The 18,298-nt window shown below is 37.2% G+C and overlaps 1 protein-coding gene across 3 annotated transcripts in view; it reads left to right on the top strand.

The window, feature by feature from the left end:
* LPIN1 (lipin 1) overlaps positions 1 to 17,674 on the top strand; it is an 85,137-nt gene extending 67,463 nt beyond the window's left edge. For all 3 annotated transcript variants that reach the window (XM_075049122.1, XM_075049121.1, XM_075049123.1), the window contains 7 exons: positions 1,063 to 1,207; positions 2,840 to 2,988; positions 4,711 to 4,797; positions 7,678 to 7,830; positions 9,673 to 9,787; positions 13,127 to 13,230; positions 14,081 to 17,674. In XM_075049122.1, coding sequence (XP_074905223.1) covers positions 1,063 to 1,207; positions 2,840 to 2,988; positions 4,711 to 4,797; positions 7,678 to 7,830; positions 9,673 to 9,787; positions 13,127 to 13,230; positions 14,081 to 14,240 — 913 coding nt within the window. In that variant the 3' untranslated portion in view covers positions 14,241 to 17,674. The remainder of the gene's footprint in view (positions 1 to 1,062; positions 1,208 to 2,839; positions 2,989 to 4,710; positions 4,798 to 7,677; positions 7,831 to 9,672; positions 9,788 to 13,126; positions 13,231 to 14,080) is intronic.
* The last annotated feature ends 624 nt before the right edge of the window (positions 17,675 to 18,298 follow it).

Below are 18,298 nucleotides of genomic sequence, written 5' to 3'. Positions count from 1 at the left end.
TGTTTAAAGATAAGCTTTAAAGTGGGATTAAGACTTCAAGCAGACGAGATTCTGTAATTGGTGTTCTTTGTTTAAATTTTAACTGACCTTAGAAATCTGTCATTAAGAATTTATTGCTTGCAAGCAAAATGCGACAAGTGGGATGTTGAGTAAAGCTTTTGAGATCCGATGTTACAAAGGATAAGATAGGCTTTTAAAAGTTACTAGTCATGACGTGCGGTACCTTGATATTGAGTCAAGATTCCTAACGTCAAACAACATCCAGGTGTGACTGGAATAAGAGGCCAAATGCTGATTGTGGGATCTGAAGGGTTATTTTACCTTCCAACTAAGGTGATAGATTTGTTTGCTGTAGGAAAACTTTCTCTCTGAAGAAAAATATCCTTAACAAATTTCTGAAGAAATGATTGTAACATGAAAAAAACCCACATTATACTGATGCGTATTTAAACAGAATTGTGTAAAGGAGCTCAGGTTTTATGACTTCTCATCATCATATACTGAATGGGGTAATCCTGCAAATCCTGGAAAAGAATAATCCAATGATCTAAAGTAGGTCATTGAAAGAGGAGGAGGAGTTACTTTCTATAATAAAATTCCCATCACCTGGATTTTTTCTTTATTAATCACTAAATTCTTTGGAGGAAGAGTGGAAGGGGGGAAGAGAATGCTAGCATAACAAACACCTCTTTCTTCTTCTGAGTACTGAGGAATCTTTGTAGTTACAGTATCTAATGGGTATTTTTTTTTCTGCTATAAGATTTTTGAGTCAATATGGCATGTTAATTTACATCTGTTAAATTTAAGTAATGAAAACTAGCTTATAGACAAATGAATGGCTAGAGCAATCCAAGTATGAATAATGGGGAACATGCATGAATGAAAATGCGGCACTTCATTGATATATTTAAAGTCATGATGTGAATGACCTCCTGTGAGACAGTACTTACGAGCAGAGAATCAATGACTTACTTGGTGACTCACTGTTAATGTATTTTTAATGGATACTGAGATGCATTTACTGACATGATAACATCATTTTCTGTGTGTTCAATGTTCCAGAATAAAAGATGAATCTTCTTCAAGTGATGAAGACCCTAGAGCTGCCAAACAAAACCTTGGGTCATTACAAACCAACTCGAGTCATCTCTCATTATTGTCTGGAATCAGTTACAAAAAAACACTTCGACTCACTTCTGACCAACTTGTGAGTAAATTTTACATCCTTGTCCTGAAACGTCATTTCTAATACAACATGAACAATACTGTTATTCAGGCTTGCAAAGCTTGATTAGCTCTTATGTCTTGTATTTAATTCTCTCTCTCATTATATTTTTTAAAAAAACCCCTTTTCCCTTCTCTTTTCAGTATTAAGCATGAATTTTGTACCTTGCAGCAAGTGCTGGGGTTCAGAGATTGGGAGACATGGGATCCCATTTAGAAAAATACCAAAATTAAATTGCAAAGTATGTATTTGTCACCTGAATAAGTGTACTGGAACCACGTGCTTTTTGTATTATGTATAATGTGTATATGTTAACCCACAGGCCTCTCTTCTCTGTTTTCTTTTTTCCTCCTCTCCTTTCCTTTCCCCTCATTTATAGGCAGACAGTCACATTTTACATAAATACGGTTTTCCGTTAGTAACTTCTGAAAGAGCTGCTTGCAGATTTACTATGAGGCCAGGCTATTAATTTCTTTGGAGCCAGTTTTCTTCCTCTGTGACAGAGGTGTTTTGACTAGTGGTGACAAAACTGTTACAGTTTTGTGTTCTGCACATTCCAATTTGATCTGGAAAAATGGCTACTTTAGGGAAATACTCTTTGTTGTCTTATCTACACCCAATTAATTTTCTGAAGGAAGCCCACTCAAGGTGTACAGCATGAAACAGCCCGTCACTCACTGCCTGAATAGTTTTGTAAGAAATGTAGAATTTTTCCCAAGAGACAGATGGGATGTATTGGTAATTTTCTATACCAAACAGAAAGCAAGGGTTACACAAATATATTGATACTTCTCAGATTTAGAAACCTTGCAGAAATCAGCTGAAGCTAAAACTACTTTCAGATTGGTTTCTTGATGAAACAGTGGATGAGACTCATCAGTTACCCATCAGTTGTTCTGCATTCTCACCTCCTTGTCACTTTTTAACTTGCTGAACAGTTGCAGTGAAATATAACTAAGAAAAAGGGACAAAGTATTAAACTCCTGCAGGTTTTGTGAAAATGAATAGTTAGGCCCACAAATAGAATCAAATCAGTAGTCTCTTGCCCAGTGTGCTGCTAAGTGACACAGGAGACAGTGGGAGGGAAGAGCTGGGAAGTGGGAGACTTAAGGAAATTCAGTGGAGACAGAAGGGTAATAGGTCATATGGTATAAGAGGTGCGTTATTATAGGAAAGAGATGTAATACCACGGAACACAAATCCCCATATAAACACTTAATTAGAGTTCATGGAACTCCTCGTTACCCACATTTCTCTCTGCATATGTATCTATATCTCAGAATGGAAAACCCCTATAGATAGTCCCTATTCCATAATTTGTTATTGTTTATGTGACCTTTGGGGGATTTTTTTCTTTTTTTTTTCTTTTTTAATTTCTGACTGTGAAACAGATTTGTTTGTTTGTTTGTTTTGTTCTGCTCTATAAATCGGCGTCTAATGTATACCACACAGGACAAACCTCTGCTCCTCTGCTATCATTATTTAGACAATAGCTCTGCTGAAAGCAATAAGATTCAGTGTGACCAAGGCAATGATCATCCGTGGCTTTGTGTTTGCACTGCGTCCGTTTCACATGCTCAGTTTGTTGATTATCTTGCTGATAATACCTTGCAGAAAAGCTTAAACCTGAAGAATGGCCCAAATGATGTGACCTTTAGTGTTACAACACAGTATCAAGGCACTTGCCGCTGCGAAGGCACGATTTACCTATGGAATTGGGATGATAAAGTTGTTATTTCTGATATTGATGGAACAATCACACGGTGAGTTCATGAACAGGGAGAGGCTTTATCTGCAAGGACAAATTGTCCTTTAGACTAAAGGAAAAAGTAATTAACAGGGAATTTTGAGTCACAGAATTATCATATTCTAGTGTTTTGCATGTGTGGGGTGTGTGTTTGTTTTTTTTTATTTGGCTTTCAAACAATGCAGGAATCATTAGCTGAATTATTAATTTAATAAAGTCACGTGCTATGTGTGCCCATTGTTTGTCACCTATTGGTGTTTCATGATAGTATTTACAGTAGTATTGGAGGACCTTCTGCAAAATCTTAACCTTTTTGCTGCATCACACTTATGAAGTACACTGGCTACATTAAAAGGAAAAAAACACGTGAATTCTGTTTTAAAAGGCATTACTGGGGCATTCCTGTGAGAGGCATTATTATTTAGAAGGCAAGACTCTAAAATCAATGTCAGAATTAGAATTTGATGGAAAGTTTCATATTAGTGCTTTGGGTAAAATCCACAACTTTGGAGTGACCAAAATGATTCATTTACTTGCTGATTTTTATTTATTTATTTAACCCTGGGGAAGACAATTGTGTGTGGAACATGGAAACACATAATAAAAATACAAGCATTGTCTTTTGACCTTTTAAAATGAAAAGCTTAGATTTGTTTCAGAATCAATTTCTTTCAAAACCAAACCTAGCTATATCTAATTAGAAAAAAGAACAAGGAAAAGCAATTTCCAAGAGCAGTCTGGGGTGAATTAAAATACTTGATTTAAACTGGAACTCTTTTCTTCCTTGTGATTTATCCATTGTAGGGCAAATGTTTTTTTTGGTGCCAATATAAATTAATATCCCCCCCGCTTTGTTTTCTTAAGCTTCAATAAAGTGAATGGGATCTATTCTCTCTGCTGTTGAGGTGGCCAGACAGTTACTGAATCACTTCACCTTACAATATCATTGCAAATCCATCCTAAGCCAGTGCCCGGTGTTTTTCTCTCTAAGATGCAAGATATTCAGGGTGTGGTTTTCTTGCTGTGTATCTGCATAATGCTTAGTCAAGTAAGGTGCTCATTTGTTTGAATTTCTAGGTGTTATTATAGTGTAAATAATTTTCTCTCATGTAAAGTGGAAAATACATTGAAACCATAATACTTTATACATGACCAACTTCCAGCTTTATGTGGAGAAGTTGGTTTGAAGTAAGCTAGAATGTGACACCTCATACTTGCAATTTCCCATAAACTTCCCTTATGGGTAGGTTTGGTTTATTTAGAAAACATTTAATGTAAACCTCAAAAAGCATGCTTATTACTGGCCGGCCTACTACGCAGGTCTGATTGATAGCCTATATGCTGTAACTTCCATGTTAACTTATGGGTCGTGAGCTTATCCATGAAGACAAGTCCTGGGGCACAAGAGTAATTAAAACAATGTGGCCAAGGATGGACATGTGTCCTGGTTTTAGCTGGGATAGAGTTAGTTGTCTTCCTAGTAGCTGGTACAGTGCTATGATTCTGAGTTTGGTATGAGAAGAATGTTGATAACACTGATGTCAGCCTATCTCAAAAAAAAAAAAAAAAAAAAGGAGAATAAAATCACCTCCTTCTGACCATGATCAGTACCTTACAGAAAATCTTATTTTCCTTTGCCGCTAGCCAAATAAGTTAGTGGGGTTTTTATTAGCCTCAACTGTTATTATAAGTATTGGGGTTTTTTTCAGTTCAGTTATATTGTTTTTCCTTTATTCAGGTCGGATACTTTAGGTCATATTTTGCCAACTCTTGGCAAAGACTGGACGCACCAAGGGATCGCGAAGTTGTACCATAAAGTGAGCCAGTGAGTATTCAGTAAATCTGTTCATGCATCTGTGGCTTGTTTGTTTATTCATTTGCACATAAAAATTAAAATTTCTCCAGGTTTGTCTTAACCTGTAAGGGTGACAATTTCATCAATACCTCGTCACTTCAGTGGTGCTTACACAGTGTAAACATCTGCTGTATGATATCCAGAGCAAAACCTGCTCCCCCTATCAATGAGTAGTGATTGCTCTTCCAACCATCTCAAATGGACAGTTACAGTTAGTTCCAAAAACTGTAGTAATTTGAATGAGTTGTGCAGCTGCAGCACAACTGGAACTCTTTTTGCTAACTGGGAGTTGCAGCAGTGTTAATTCATAAGGTGCTAATACACCTTCCCTTCTCTCCTTGTTGAGGAGATTGCAAAATGCATAAGGACTGTTTAGCCTAGGCTGGTCACTGTATGTGGAGTTGTTCTTGCCAAACTTGACTTACCTGGAGTCATGCAGGGATGGAATCTAAAACACATGGGATGAATCCGTTTGGGAGAGTTACCTCCCTTTCCAGTGAGTAGAAAGGGAGTTCAGTGAAACAGCTTAGACTTGAACTATCTAAACATCAGGCTTCTAGTCAAGCAAGATAATCACACCCTTAAAGCACAACACAATGTCTTATCTTGAGTAGAAACAGACCCATTTTGGATACTCGCTGCTAATATTCTTGTCTTATTTGTTGTATAAATAACAATGAGCTTCAAAGACATCAATGGTGATCTTTACTACTGATGATTATACAATTTATTTTTTTATTTCTGCATATAAATATTTGTTGTTATTCCATTGTTAAATTGCAAAGGTAGGATGGATCAGTCTTAAAATATTTTTGTGTCATTGGTTAATTTTGAGAGTAGGTGATAAGGAAACATCGCTTAAAGTGCAATTTAAAGGCATTGAAAGTCAGTAAGATGTATGCTGTGAAGAGCCTGAGGAACAGGCTTTTACCTGGCAACACCAGTGTGTGTGAGCTGCTATATTATAGCTCAGTAGTTGACCTGCACTGGTGCCTGTTGATCCACAGTAGTACCTTCTGTGCCACTGTGGGTGGAAAGACCTGGATTCATCATGTTTGCTTGTGGCTTGTACACTCTGTGTAATTCATGGAGAAAGACAGGCATCTTCAAAAAGTAGCTCGATATACCTGAGATCTAATGATGTTTTGAAAAACTGATTTTTCCATTACCTATTGAAGAAATACTAGGCAACAGTATATCAGCTGTGCTTTAGGTCAGTTAATGTCATTAACTTGGAGAGTATCCTGGTATGGCCTAGAACTATATATTCCAAAAAACCTGGGGATATTTCCTCTGATGAATATGAACAGGATAAAAACAATCAGACTGTACCAACTCATATGGGGTGATGTGTGGGAATGCTTCTAGGTGAGCAAGGCTAGTGCAAGAGTATAGGTGTACTGTTGGTTCCCTGGATACATTTTGCAATGTAGTCAAGCCACTGCGCACACTGGAGGATCAAAGACTGAGCATGGTGAGTTTTGTGATTAGCAATTGAGAGAAGAAAGGAAGTGAGGAGAAAAATTAATTGATGTCTGAATGGGATCAGATAAAGTATCTGATTTTAACTTTTACGAGGATTACTGATTGCTGTCTGTTCAGGTTGATATTTCTGCTTTACACAGAAAATAAAATTGGTTTTCTTTTATTACATTAAATTCAGCTGTTCTTATATGTTCAAATTACCAGAAGTGTTTGAAAAGCCTCTGGTACATATCACAACTGTCCTTCTAGTTAATCTGATTTGTTCTGTGTACTAGGGTTATGCTAAGGTTCGTTTATTGCTTTTTGTTTTACACAGATGATGAATTACAAATTATGGATGATGGAATCTAAATTATCCCAGAGAGACTTGTCTGTGCTTTTATTCTGTATAGACATATGTGGTCACAGAAAAGACAGGACAGCCTGGGAATTCACATGCTGAGTAGTATTTAGTTCTGTGTATAACCTCTGCATTACATTTGGTGAAAAAGTTAATTAATTTTTTTAATTGCAGTTGTTATGTCTATGCCTGCCAGCATTGTCAGTTGTTAGGGCTTTGGTGGTCATAAACATAGGGGGGGAAAAGTAGATTTGAGTCATGTTGTTTTTCAAATTACCAAGTTAATTATGTAGTGGCTAGATATTACAGCTGAACACCATATAAATGTTCAATACTTAGATTTAATGACTGTGTGCACTGAATACAGTATTTCTTTATTTTATGAACAATAATTTCTTTATAGGACTTGCAAAGTAAATTGCTATTAAGTTGAACTAACATCATTGGACTCTGTTCTATCATGAACAGAACCAAGGGTAACCTGTGACTTCTGCTGAAACTTTTATTTCAGTGTCAAGTCAAAGATTACTTCTCATAGCGTGTTTTGAAGTTCAGATTTGCTCCGACTTGAAGGAATATGTTACTGCTGCACAGACTAGTCTTTTTTTGCAGAGGTCCAAGAGGCAGGAATACAACACTATTAACACAGCAAACGCTAATACACCATTGTCTGCTTTATGTCAGGTGCTTTCCTCTTAGCAGGTGTCATTTCAGTTAATTCTAGGGAGTATGGTTCCGCTATGCAGGGATGGATAGAAAACCATAAGAAGTCATAAGTCATGAGAAGACCAGAGATAAACGAGCCCTCTTTAGGTGTAAATCACTAACTGCAGGGGAGCTAGACAGATTTGAATTATCCAAGTTTCTGGCATAAATGTTTTTATTCCTTTTAAATAAGTCTAGCTTAAATGTAAGTCTGTTTAACAGTCATGATTTGATTCATGTAAAATAAACCCACAAAACTATTAATGTCAAAATACCTGCTTTATTTTTACAGTAATTTCTTCTTTTATTTCTGTTCACAGAAATGGATATAAATTTTTGTATTGCTCAGCACGTGCTATTGGAATGGCAGACATGACCAGAGGATACTTGCACTGGGTCAATGAACGAGGAACTGTGCTGCCTCAAGGGCCAGTGTTGCTGAGTCCAAGCAGCTTATTCTCAGCTTTCCACAGGTAATGCAATTTCACTTTTATGCAGAAAGAAAAGAGGGTGGTGGAGGCTGAATTCTCAGCTTTTTTTTATGGGAGTGCTTGAAATCATTCATAATGTTTTTTTCTTACATATTGGTGCAAAATTTAATTAAGAAGAAATTTTGTTAGACCAAAATTGAATAGATAGTCATGTTACTTAGTTTATCTCTTAGACATGCTCAATATACATCTGTGTTCGCTATTTACTAATAGGTACTGCCTGTTGACTTCATGTGTTTAACATGGTGTGTTAATATTTAGCTATGGGAAAAATGTTCACATACTAATAACAGTCGCTCTTGTCTTGACTTGTAAGGTGTTCCAACTGGCATAAATATGTTTTTGTGGAAGAACATTACTTGGTGGCTTTTGAAGAAATTAATGTAAAAATGAAACAAACTTTTTACACTCCTGACTGCACTGTGGTATTCTGTGTGGTCAATGTTGTTCTTTCTAGGTGTTGAACCGTAATAAGTGAATATTAATAGCACAGATTATGAATATCATACCTTCTTCTTAATGCAGTGAAGTGTGTCAAGTGATTACTGAAAATATTTTAAGCTGTTAAAAGCTGCTGTGACAGGATATGTTTCATTAGAATTTTTAATGGAAGGTTGTTCAGATGCTCTCCTGATTGAGTGACATGCTACAGGCTGTCTTACCAGTTGTGTTCTAAATATAAGAGACTGTGGAGGTATTACAGTGCACTTTGATTAAATAATAAATGCAGTGAAAGGATAGTTACTGTTATCTTATACTCCTCATATCTAGAAATATATTTAAAGAGATACTCTTTTTGGTATCTTGTTTAGACTAAAGAATACCCATCTTTCAGTGTTCACTATTGTAACTGTTGTGATGTGTGGGCAATAAATGACTTCCTTGTTATCCATAGATGTAATTATTGTGATTTTGAGGGCTATGAGATCAGGTGTATGGAGACTGAGGAAAGATGGTTTTATTCCTTTTTTGCACGTTCTCAAACATTGATTTATACATGGAGCTGCTGTTCCAAAGGGCTATATTACTCCTATGAAGCTTCTATACTATTCGCATCTTCCTTGACATATGTGTTGGTGCTAGGATGTGGGATTCTGAGCTTCTTAAGGGCTTTTGTGTCATGCTGGCATCTTCCTATGTTATGGGAACTCCAGACTCTGCCACCTGTTCAGCCTTCTTGCCAAGAGAAGCTGTTGTGAAAGGGCTTTTGCCCAGAGATGAGAACTCCTCCGTTCATTAACGAATTCTGTATTCTGTAAGGAGCAACTGAAGAGAAATAAAAGATTCCTTTTTTCCTTAACTTCTGCTAATTAGCAGTGATGGAGGACCCTGACTGTAGAAGTATTTTAACAGGCTGAGGTGCTTATAGCACATATGGTAACTGCAACCCTTTTAATTAAAAAACAACAAAAAACCAACCAAACAAAAAAACCCCGTTATACACAGTGAAGGCTAATATAATCTATGAATCATTCTGCAGTTCTTAGGAAGCAGTTTACTTGATGACAACTTATGTTTCATAAGTCCTTATTTAGCAGCTACTCCCTGTAATCAACCATCCTTGCTCAGTAACCATCTTTACAACATAGGTTTCAGTAGAAGTTCCCTTGTTTCAGAGAATTTATTTATTGTGCCCATTATGTAAGCTTAGGAATTGTATTTTGTCTTCATGGGCAATGTGATTTCCAAATGAAGATTTGTTGGAGAAGGGTGGGGACTCTATAGGAGTATCCAGCTAGGTGAAAAATATTGAATAAAGAAAATAAAATGGTTTGTGCTGTATTTCATGTGTACTTATTCAGCCTCCCTTTTTTATCATTTCAGGGAGGTGATAGAAAAGAAGCCAGAAAAATTTAAAGTTCAGTGCTTGACAGACATAAAAAATTTGTTTTATCCTAATACAGAACCCTTTTATGCTGCTTTTGGAAACAGACCTGCTGTAAGTAATAGCTGAATTTATTTCTATTGAGAACAGAAAAGTTGCTGTTATTTCATAGTTCTGTTGCATCAGAACCTAGAAGCTTTAAATGTGAGTTAAGAATATTTTATTAGGCCCTGTACAAAGGAAAATGTAAATATTCTTCCTCAAAGACCTCACAATGTAGGATGCAAACAGAGATGGAAGAGCAGCAAAGTAACTATATTATATCTGCATAAGTTAGCATAACAGTAAATACTGGTTGAAATCCTAACTATGTAAAAAATCCTTAAGCTTATGTGAAAACACTGATCTCACTTTACTCCGCACTGATACAGTGTCATTGAGATACCTCTGGACAGACAGAAAATCTTTTGGATGAATAGAGGTGGAACTTAGACTTTGAACTCTAAGTACAGTCAAAAGAACTTGGATGTCCCACTGAAATCAAAAGATTCTACTTTGTAGGGAAAGTGATACGTTATTTGACACAGAGAGGGGGAGACAGGTATCTGTCACCCATTTGAAGGCTGTGTAATTGGGCTATAGGCTTTTCTTACTCCTGTCCTAGCCCAAAGAATACCTTTATGCATCCAGAAAAGGAGACAGTCTCAGGGGCTACGGCAGAGACGGGGACCCTGGCATGTGATTATCCCTTCTTTTAAATTGTTAGCATGATCCAAGAGACTGTTTTGACACAGGCAGCTAGCAGTCTTCCAGGCAATTTCTGGATATGGTTGCTGTGTTAGCTTGTGGAATAGACTCCTCCCAATGGGCATCTGATAGAGCCATATTGGGGGGTGTGTGTGTGTGTGTTATGTGGGGCTGTGGGGGACTGTTTTTTGTTGTGGTTTGGGTTTTGGGTTTGGTTTTTGTTTTTTGAGGGGAGGGGTATAGAGAGTTTAATAATACGGATACAATGTCAAGGGACTTTCATGTCTGAGAATGGGCACTCACACTGTTTAGTTTACTAGTGTAGATATCATTATAGGTGCTTAAGGAAGGACAGAGGCTTTGTTTCACTCCTCCAAATCTTTGAAAGCATCCCACTTCCAGAAGGGGATATGTAGAAAACCTCCTTCTTTAGATGTTTACAGTTTCACTGGGCACCCAAGTTTAGATGCTAACTAAACTAGGCAGATGAGCCCCTTATTTGTGCCCAGGAGCCCCACAGAGCGTTCAGTACTTCTTCCAGCTCTGTATTGGCAAGTGCTATTTCCTGTAGAAACTGGTGTGTAGTATAGTAACATGTAACAAGAAACCTGGTAACACCAGTGTGGAGTTTATGGGTAAGGACCATTGGCATGCAGCTTGGGTGTATCCACCCTGTTTTGGAAGCTAAACCCACTTAATTGTATGTCTGTATGCTGGCTATGCCATTCGGTCTGAAGAGAATGGTCCTTGACCATTCATATTTCCTAATATGATTAGCAAGAGAACACTTTGGTTGGTTACCTCTTTCTTTAGTTGGTGGAGAGAAATGGGACATGCCTGGAGAGTAATTCAGGTGCTAGATGGCCATCTTTCTCCACTGAGTCCAGGAGACCTAAAGGCTTCTAACTGAAGTGCCTGAGGACCATGGATTCCAGCCCTAGCCGCTCAGCGCTGTAAGAGCTGAGATACGTTCACTAGCAGAAACATTCATAGTTGGGGAGATTATCAGTATGAATGTGGACACTGGCCATTGCCAGTGTGAATATGAACAGAGACTGGGCAATTCAGATGCCTAAACGTTGGACAGAGGTGCCTGACAAGGTATTTTGGCACTGAAAACATGGATGCTGGTAGCTACATTTGAAAGGATTTAGCAAGCCTTTCTGATGGGACTTTGTTTCTACGTTTGTCTCGTATTTTTGTTAGGGTTGCTGACGTTTATGAGCAGAAACTTTTTCAGCTTCATCTTTTAGCAAATTACATTTTTAAAAGCATTATGTCAGAGGGGACAGGAGGACCTCACTGTCCATTTGCTATATTAAGTTGTTATATGGAGCTTAATTTCCATTATCAAGGTACCTTTAGACATATGGTTCTGAAATAACTTTTTAAACACTTTTGTGGTTTTGTATTATGGATGATGTCTGTCTCTGGTTCCATTTTTTTGAACCTCAGGGAAATAAAATGAAATCCTTATTTTCATGCATACTTCAATGAAATTTCAAGTAAAGCAGTAAGTTAATATTTCTAAAGGAATTGCTGGCAACTCACTCCTCTCCTGTTTGAGTGCAGTCTTCAGGTGTGAGCTGTGCTTTTGTGAAGATCAGGATCATTACTTTCTCAATTTTCTACACTGCTTGTTTTGTTTTGGTTTGGTTTTTTTCCCAGAACAAACTATGTGAAATTTCAGTACTTGTGGATGTTGCAAACATGTAGATAGTGCATGGACTGCCAGGATGTGGAATTCTTGAAGTGACTGCTGTTCACTTTTGTTCAGTTACTTAATTTTTTTTGAACAGTATTTACAATATAGAGATAAAAATAATCTTTATTTTTTTCATTAACATTCCAATCTCACCACTTCAGCTTTTAAACCCATGATTTCTATTAGTAAAATGGAAGCTTGTTTTTGCTCTGATCTTCTGGGAGTTATTTTCATCTTTGCTTTTGTCAATATTTTCTTCAGATCAAAACTTACTCATTGCTTTCCTCAACAATTTGAATTTCTTAGAAGACATTCTTAATTCATGCTTATAGTTGTACTTCCCAGAGTTGCATCTGCATTATCTGCTGGGGCTCACTGCTGCTATTTTGGCATATACTCCTTGCTTTCCCTTCTTTCCTCGTTGCTCTGACATGGAGTCAATATATGGATATGGCACAAATCCAAACTCAGGAGCTAAGAGATATTTCCAGAGGTTTTAATGTAGACACAGTTGTTATGACTTCCTTTTGTGACCTTGTCCTTACAAACTAATCACTATTTTAAGTGTCAGTTAAGTTTTAGCCTCTGTACACTGTTGCAAGATAGCCGGTGCAACGCACTCAGGGAATGAAATATTCTCTGAAAGAAAAATGAAAGTCCAAATGCTTTTACGCCAAGTATCATTAGTTTTTTATTGAATGTTATTTTTGTGTCAAGGGAAGTTACTGAAAAAATGAACGTGATTTTGATCAATACTATAAACTGAAGTGGCAAACTCCTTACCTAGCTGCAAATTGTCTGTTTCAGGAGCATTTTGTCAGACTGACCTTGTTTGTAACATAATGGGGAATAACTAGGTAATCTTAGTACCAATACTGTGCAAATACTTTCTTCTGTTTAATATATTCCAGCAAGAATAGCAAGAATAAATGTTATTGTGCAAAGGCAGAATCATTATTTTTCTTTTCTTTTTTTTTTTTCTCCCCTCCTCTTCTGTTTAGGATGTTTATTCATACAAACAGGTGGGGGTTTCTTTAAACAGGATATTTACAGTTAATCCCAAAGGAGAGCTTATACAAGAGCATGCAAAGACAAACATCTCATCGTAAGTAATCTCTTATCTCTGACACCTTTATAGACTCAATTAATTTGCTGTTCTAATTTATGACTCAAGTCGCCCAAAGATGCACTTGATTTTCCTAATGAGAGATTCCTTAGGATATTTCAAACAAAACACAAAAAATTTAGAATAAAATACAGGCTTTCCACTTTCCTTCAGTTAAACTGGCAAAAAAACTGACAAAAAAAGAAAATGTTTAGTCTTTAGTTTAATATATTCCATCTACTTTAATCATGTAAAGGAATTATCAGTGTACAGTCTAGTCTGCATAAAAATGAGACTAGCTAGTTTCCTGAAGCCATCTGCCTTTCCATGGCCTTTTCAAAATTTCCTTTTCCTGGAGCTCCTATCTAGAAAAGCCAGAAAAAAAAATCTGAAGATAGGGCTGAGGGCTTCCAGCAAGATGCTTAGGCAGTGTAGCACCTAACACTGAATGGAAATGGCCTTGAGTAATATTAAGAGTGTCCTTAATTGAAGGGGAGCCATATGTGTATAAAATACAAATAATTGATTGAGCAGGGAGCTGCTTGAGCCAAGCTGGACAGAAATGGAGAAGCAAAATATGGGGCTTGAATATTTTAGCAGGTGATCTGGGCAGAAAATGGCATCTGTTTCTTACTAAGTAAGTATCGGTGCTTAGAATGAAAGGATTTCTTATCTGAACTGTGAATCCTTTCTGGAAGCTAGGCACCAAAATCAAGTTTAGTTTTATTCATTTGAGGAGGGTGACTTGTCTGTGTAAGAGAAGCCATGGCTTAGTAGTTGAGGACTTAGAAAAATTCAAGTAAGAAGATCTGAAATGGTTCAGCATTCTTTTTATTTGTTTATTTTCCAGCTATGTCAGACTATGTGAAGTGGTAGATCACATTTTCCCTTTGCTGAAAAGAAGCCATTCTTCAGACTTCCCTTGTTCTGATACCTACAGTCAGTTCACCTACTGGAGAGAACCTCTACCGCCTTTTGAAACTCAGGATGTTCATCCAGCCTCATCTTAACTGCATCTCCAAACCTTTGGCCTCAGCTCAAAGAATGAGTTAGGTTGTATTGAAAGGACACCACTTGGCTTTTGCTGTTGGCAGTTCAGCTGGAATCTGTGATGTTGTGAGCATTGTATTTTTTTGCTGTGAGCAAATTTAGAAATGCTTTTCAAACTTAGTCACGTTTCCAGATGACGAGGAGGAGTCTTACTAGGAACAGGAGTTGCGTTTTTAGCTCTTTACCCAGCTCCTCAAACTGTGCCATACATTTCCATTATTCAAGGTCAAATAAAAGTGGAGTGATGTTGGAGTTGCAGTTAAACGTGCCATAAGATTGTAAAGTGGTTCTGTATCTTTTCTGCATCACTGAAGTAATCTTTCATCTTATCAGGACCCCCTGCAAGTAAGGGAGCTGAAGGTGCTCACCATTCATGACATCATCTGGTGACACGGACAGGGACTGCAATCCATATGTCAAAATTCCTTTCTCTGAAGGAGCAAATGATTTTTTCCTCTTTCCCCTTCCTTGACCAACAACTGTTTGTTTAAGAGTTAATTACTGGTCTAGACCCTCAGCTGTTGTAAATCAGTGTAGCTATCAAAGTCAATTGAACTGTGTTGATTTATTCCAGCCTGCTGTTTTGACATGGTAACACTTTTCTGAGGAAATAAATGATGAGTAATCTAAATAGAAAGCAAACGAAATAAGATGGCCAGATTCTGGCAGTCTTTCTCAATTTGAGAAGTACCATGCATCAAGGATAGCTATTTGGATTAAGGTAAGTGTGCAAGTTGAAAATACAGGCTACAGTGTGTAGTGCCCATCTTACTGAAGTCAGTGATTTTCAGTAAAGACATCTTATCCACAGAATGTGCTGAGTTTCAAGATTGTTACTGAGCCAAGAACACTGAGGATTTTGTCAAAATGGAGTAGTTTTATTTGAAACATTATTTTGGCTAAAATGTGAACTTTGATGCTGGTGAATGATGCATCTCAGGTTTTTACTGTACGGATTTTTTTTTTTTTTTTGGTTTTGTGTCATAAAGAATGGATACTTCTAGTGCAATTTACTCTCCTCCAAGATAATGAAATCTCCTCTTTCATCTCTATTTTTTTTTCTTATTTGTCCAGACACAAGCTGTAGATACTGTTTTTCCTACCTGCTTGTGACAGCCTTAAGACTTAACTGTGCATGCTAAAAGCAATACTGCAGATCAGTTGATAATGTTTTCCAAATGGTCTGCCTTTACACAATGAGGTACTTTACTTAAAATGTAGACATCAAGAGACCATATGCCAAATGATTCTCAAATGTGCTTGTAGCTAGGAAAAAACCCTTTTTTTTTTTCCTTTTAAAATATATTTTAAAATCTAATTGTTCTCTGAAACACTGAAAATGGCATCATGGGATTCCATGTATATTGTATTTCAATATGGCTAAAACAGTGGTTCACAAGCTGTGGTTTCTGCCAGCTTGTGATCTGTGGGGCTATGGTACATGTTTTGCAGCTGCTTTGTAGTATTTTCAGTTAAGAGTTTAATAATAGGAAGGCAGAGTGGTCCAGGAGAGATTTTAAGATGTGATTGTGGTTAGTTAGCACCCCAAAAGTTTAGGAACAGCTGCTTTGTTTCACACTTGTTCTGTTTCAATAAATTCTGGTTTTGCATGTCAAGAGTGATAGCAACGTAGGTAGGATACTAATTCTGTAAGTAGAGGTTTTCTAACTTTTAGTGCCGTGGACCTTATCTGCGATGTCAGGGGGCCAATTTATGATTTCTCTGTGCCTTCAATAGTAATGAATATAAGTGCAATCTTTTATCCAGCTGCAGTGTGCAGTGGTGAGTCCTCCCTAAGTCTTCCTTTTCACATGAACATTGCTGCTTTGGGCAAAGTGCATGCGCACTTTGGAGATACCAGGATTAGACAAACACAAAGAGGAAGAAATTAATGTTTAACAACCCAGACTGATTATGCTCTCTTGAAAGTTTAAAGAAAATGCAAATATCTTTTTACTTAAAGATGGAAGAAATGTGGTATGGATTTTCTGAAAGACAATCAGTGGGCTTTGCAGGTTGCCAAGCTGAGATGGTTGCATCTCTAAATATAGCCACACCTTAAGTATCTATTAATACTTGTCATTAATAATTGAATAAATGGATGAATATGCTAACTGCATCCTATTTTAATTCAGTTTTGGTAAAGGCCTATTTCAGTCCATTTATTATGCAGAATAAAACTAAACCAACCCTTCTCTTCAGTAAGAGGCTGTCAGTTTTGTGGTTTTTATCCTTAACAGTAGTTAAGATCTCTTTTCCTAACGTACCACACACAGTAGCTTCCACCAGAAAAGATGGTCCCTGAAGGTTCTCCACAATTAAAGCCTGTGATGTATTTATTTATAACTTAATAAATAAATTAAGGCTAATCCAGGGTTGTTTGTGCTGTTAGTATTTCAAACTAAATGATAGCATGAATGAGTGGTCATTTTAATTCTGTCAGATTTGTAGGTGTAGTGTAGCACTGGTACAGGTAACCCTGAGATGCTGCGAAATCTCCGTCTCAGAGTTTTTCAAGACGGTTGAACAGTTACGGCTGACTTGATCTAGTGTTGGCAATCATCTGCTTCAAGCATGAAGTTGGACTGGATGACCTCCAGGGGTCCCTTCTGACCAATGTTTCTGTGGTTCTGTGAAGTTAAACACCTTACTTCTGACATACTGTATACGCCTTTGTATCTGAAAGTTGAAATATAGTTGAAAAGTGAAATTAGTTTCTAAAACTAATGTTTATCAAATTTACTTACAGAAAAGACTTATAAAAATCAAAGTTTTAGCCTGCTAGAAACATCACCATACTTCTTCAGAGAGTATAAGGCATTTTGATTTGGTAGCTGAGCAATTTTATGCATAATATTTGAACTGCTTTGCTAATTCATGTAGAAGAAAAAGGGATGGTTTAACAAATTTCTACTCTTTCTGTGAAAGAAAAAAAATTCAACCTTTCTTGCAGTGTAATGCTGGTTTCTGTTACAAAAAGAATATTTGGCTAACATAAATATGCAGACACATTAAATCACACTAGATTCTATTTATACAATACACATAAACAAGAATATGCATCAGTGAGGAGTGACTAATGTTTATTTTCTTGAAGCTGATGACCATACTGCTCCAGCTGTGTCATGTGAGGGAAAGAATACCATATTTGTTGCATTAGTTACATTGAAGATAAAATGTTACTGCTGTAATTTGGGGAGGGAGGAGAAAGAGGGTATTGGGAATTTTTTATTTGTAGATATGGATTATTGTTTCAAAGCCTATTTCTATACAGTATTTACTCTGTATATGTATGTACTACTGCAATGATGAAAATAATTTTAACACCTCATTTTGATCTGCTGAATGCAACAAGGGTAGAAATATATATTGTAATAAAGGCAAATACAAATTTTTTCTGACTTCTCTTTTTCTATATGCTTGGATAATGGCAGAGTGCTTTTGCAGAACTGCTGAAACTCTGTAAAGTGTGGCTTTTGTAGCTCCAGTCTCAACTGCCTGTCTCTTATCGGGGCTATCTGGTGTAACTTCCAGCACTTGCAAAATTTTTGCTGTTCAGCTACAGTGTTTGACCCAGAGCTTTTTCAAAAGGAAAGAGTTTATTGAGGGAGATGGGGCCAGGACCTGGGCTCTGCCTGTTTTTGGGGCATGGGAACAGCACCTCAGAGCCAAGAGCAACCAGATGGGAACTGGAGTGAATTGGACCAGTCAGGAATCCTACCCCACCCCAGCATTTTTTTTTAATCTTCCTTTTGTCTAATTCCTAGTGTGACCTAAGGAAAAACTAGTCATCTGTTTTGAATGGGAGTGTTGTCATTCATGGCAATGAGACCAGATAGCTGCCTCTTTTTCTTTTTTTTTTTCTTCTTTTGTCTTTTCTCCTCTGCTTTGACATTGGCCATTCTGCTGATGAGAAGCAAATACCCTTTCCTCCTGTCCGTGAGAACGCAGTGCTGCCTTTTGCTCCCTCTGCCGGGTTTGCTGAGCAAACTAACTGCAGCAGTAGTGATACTGCCAG

This window comes from Buteo buteo, chromosome 17 (genome assembly GCF_964188355.1).
Source record: "Buteo buteo chromosome 17, bButBut1.hap1.1, whole genome shotgun sequence".
In the NCBI taxonomy this organism is placed as follows: domain Eukaryota; kingdom Metazoa; phylum Chordata; class Aves; order Accipitriformes; family Accipitridae; genus Buteo; species Buteo buteo.
The sequence above is the reverse complement of the archived record's forward strand: the minus strand, read 5'-3'. Positions and strand labels throughout refer to the sequence as shown.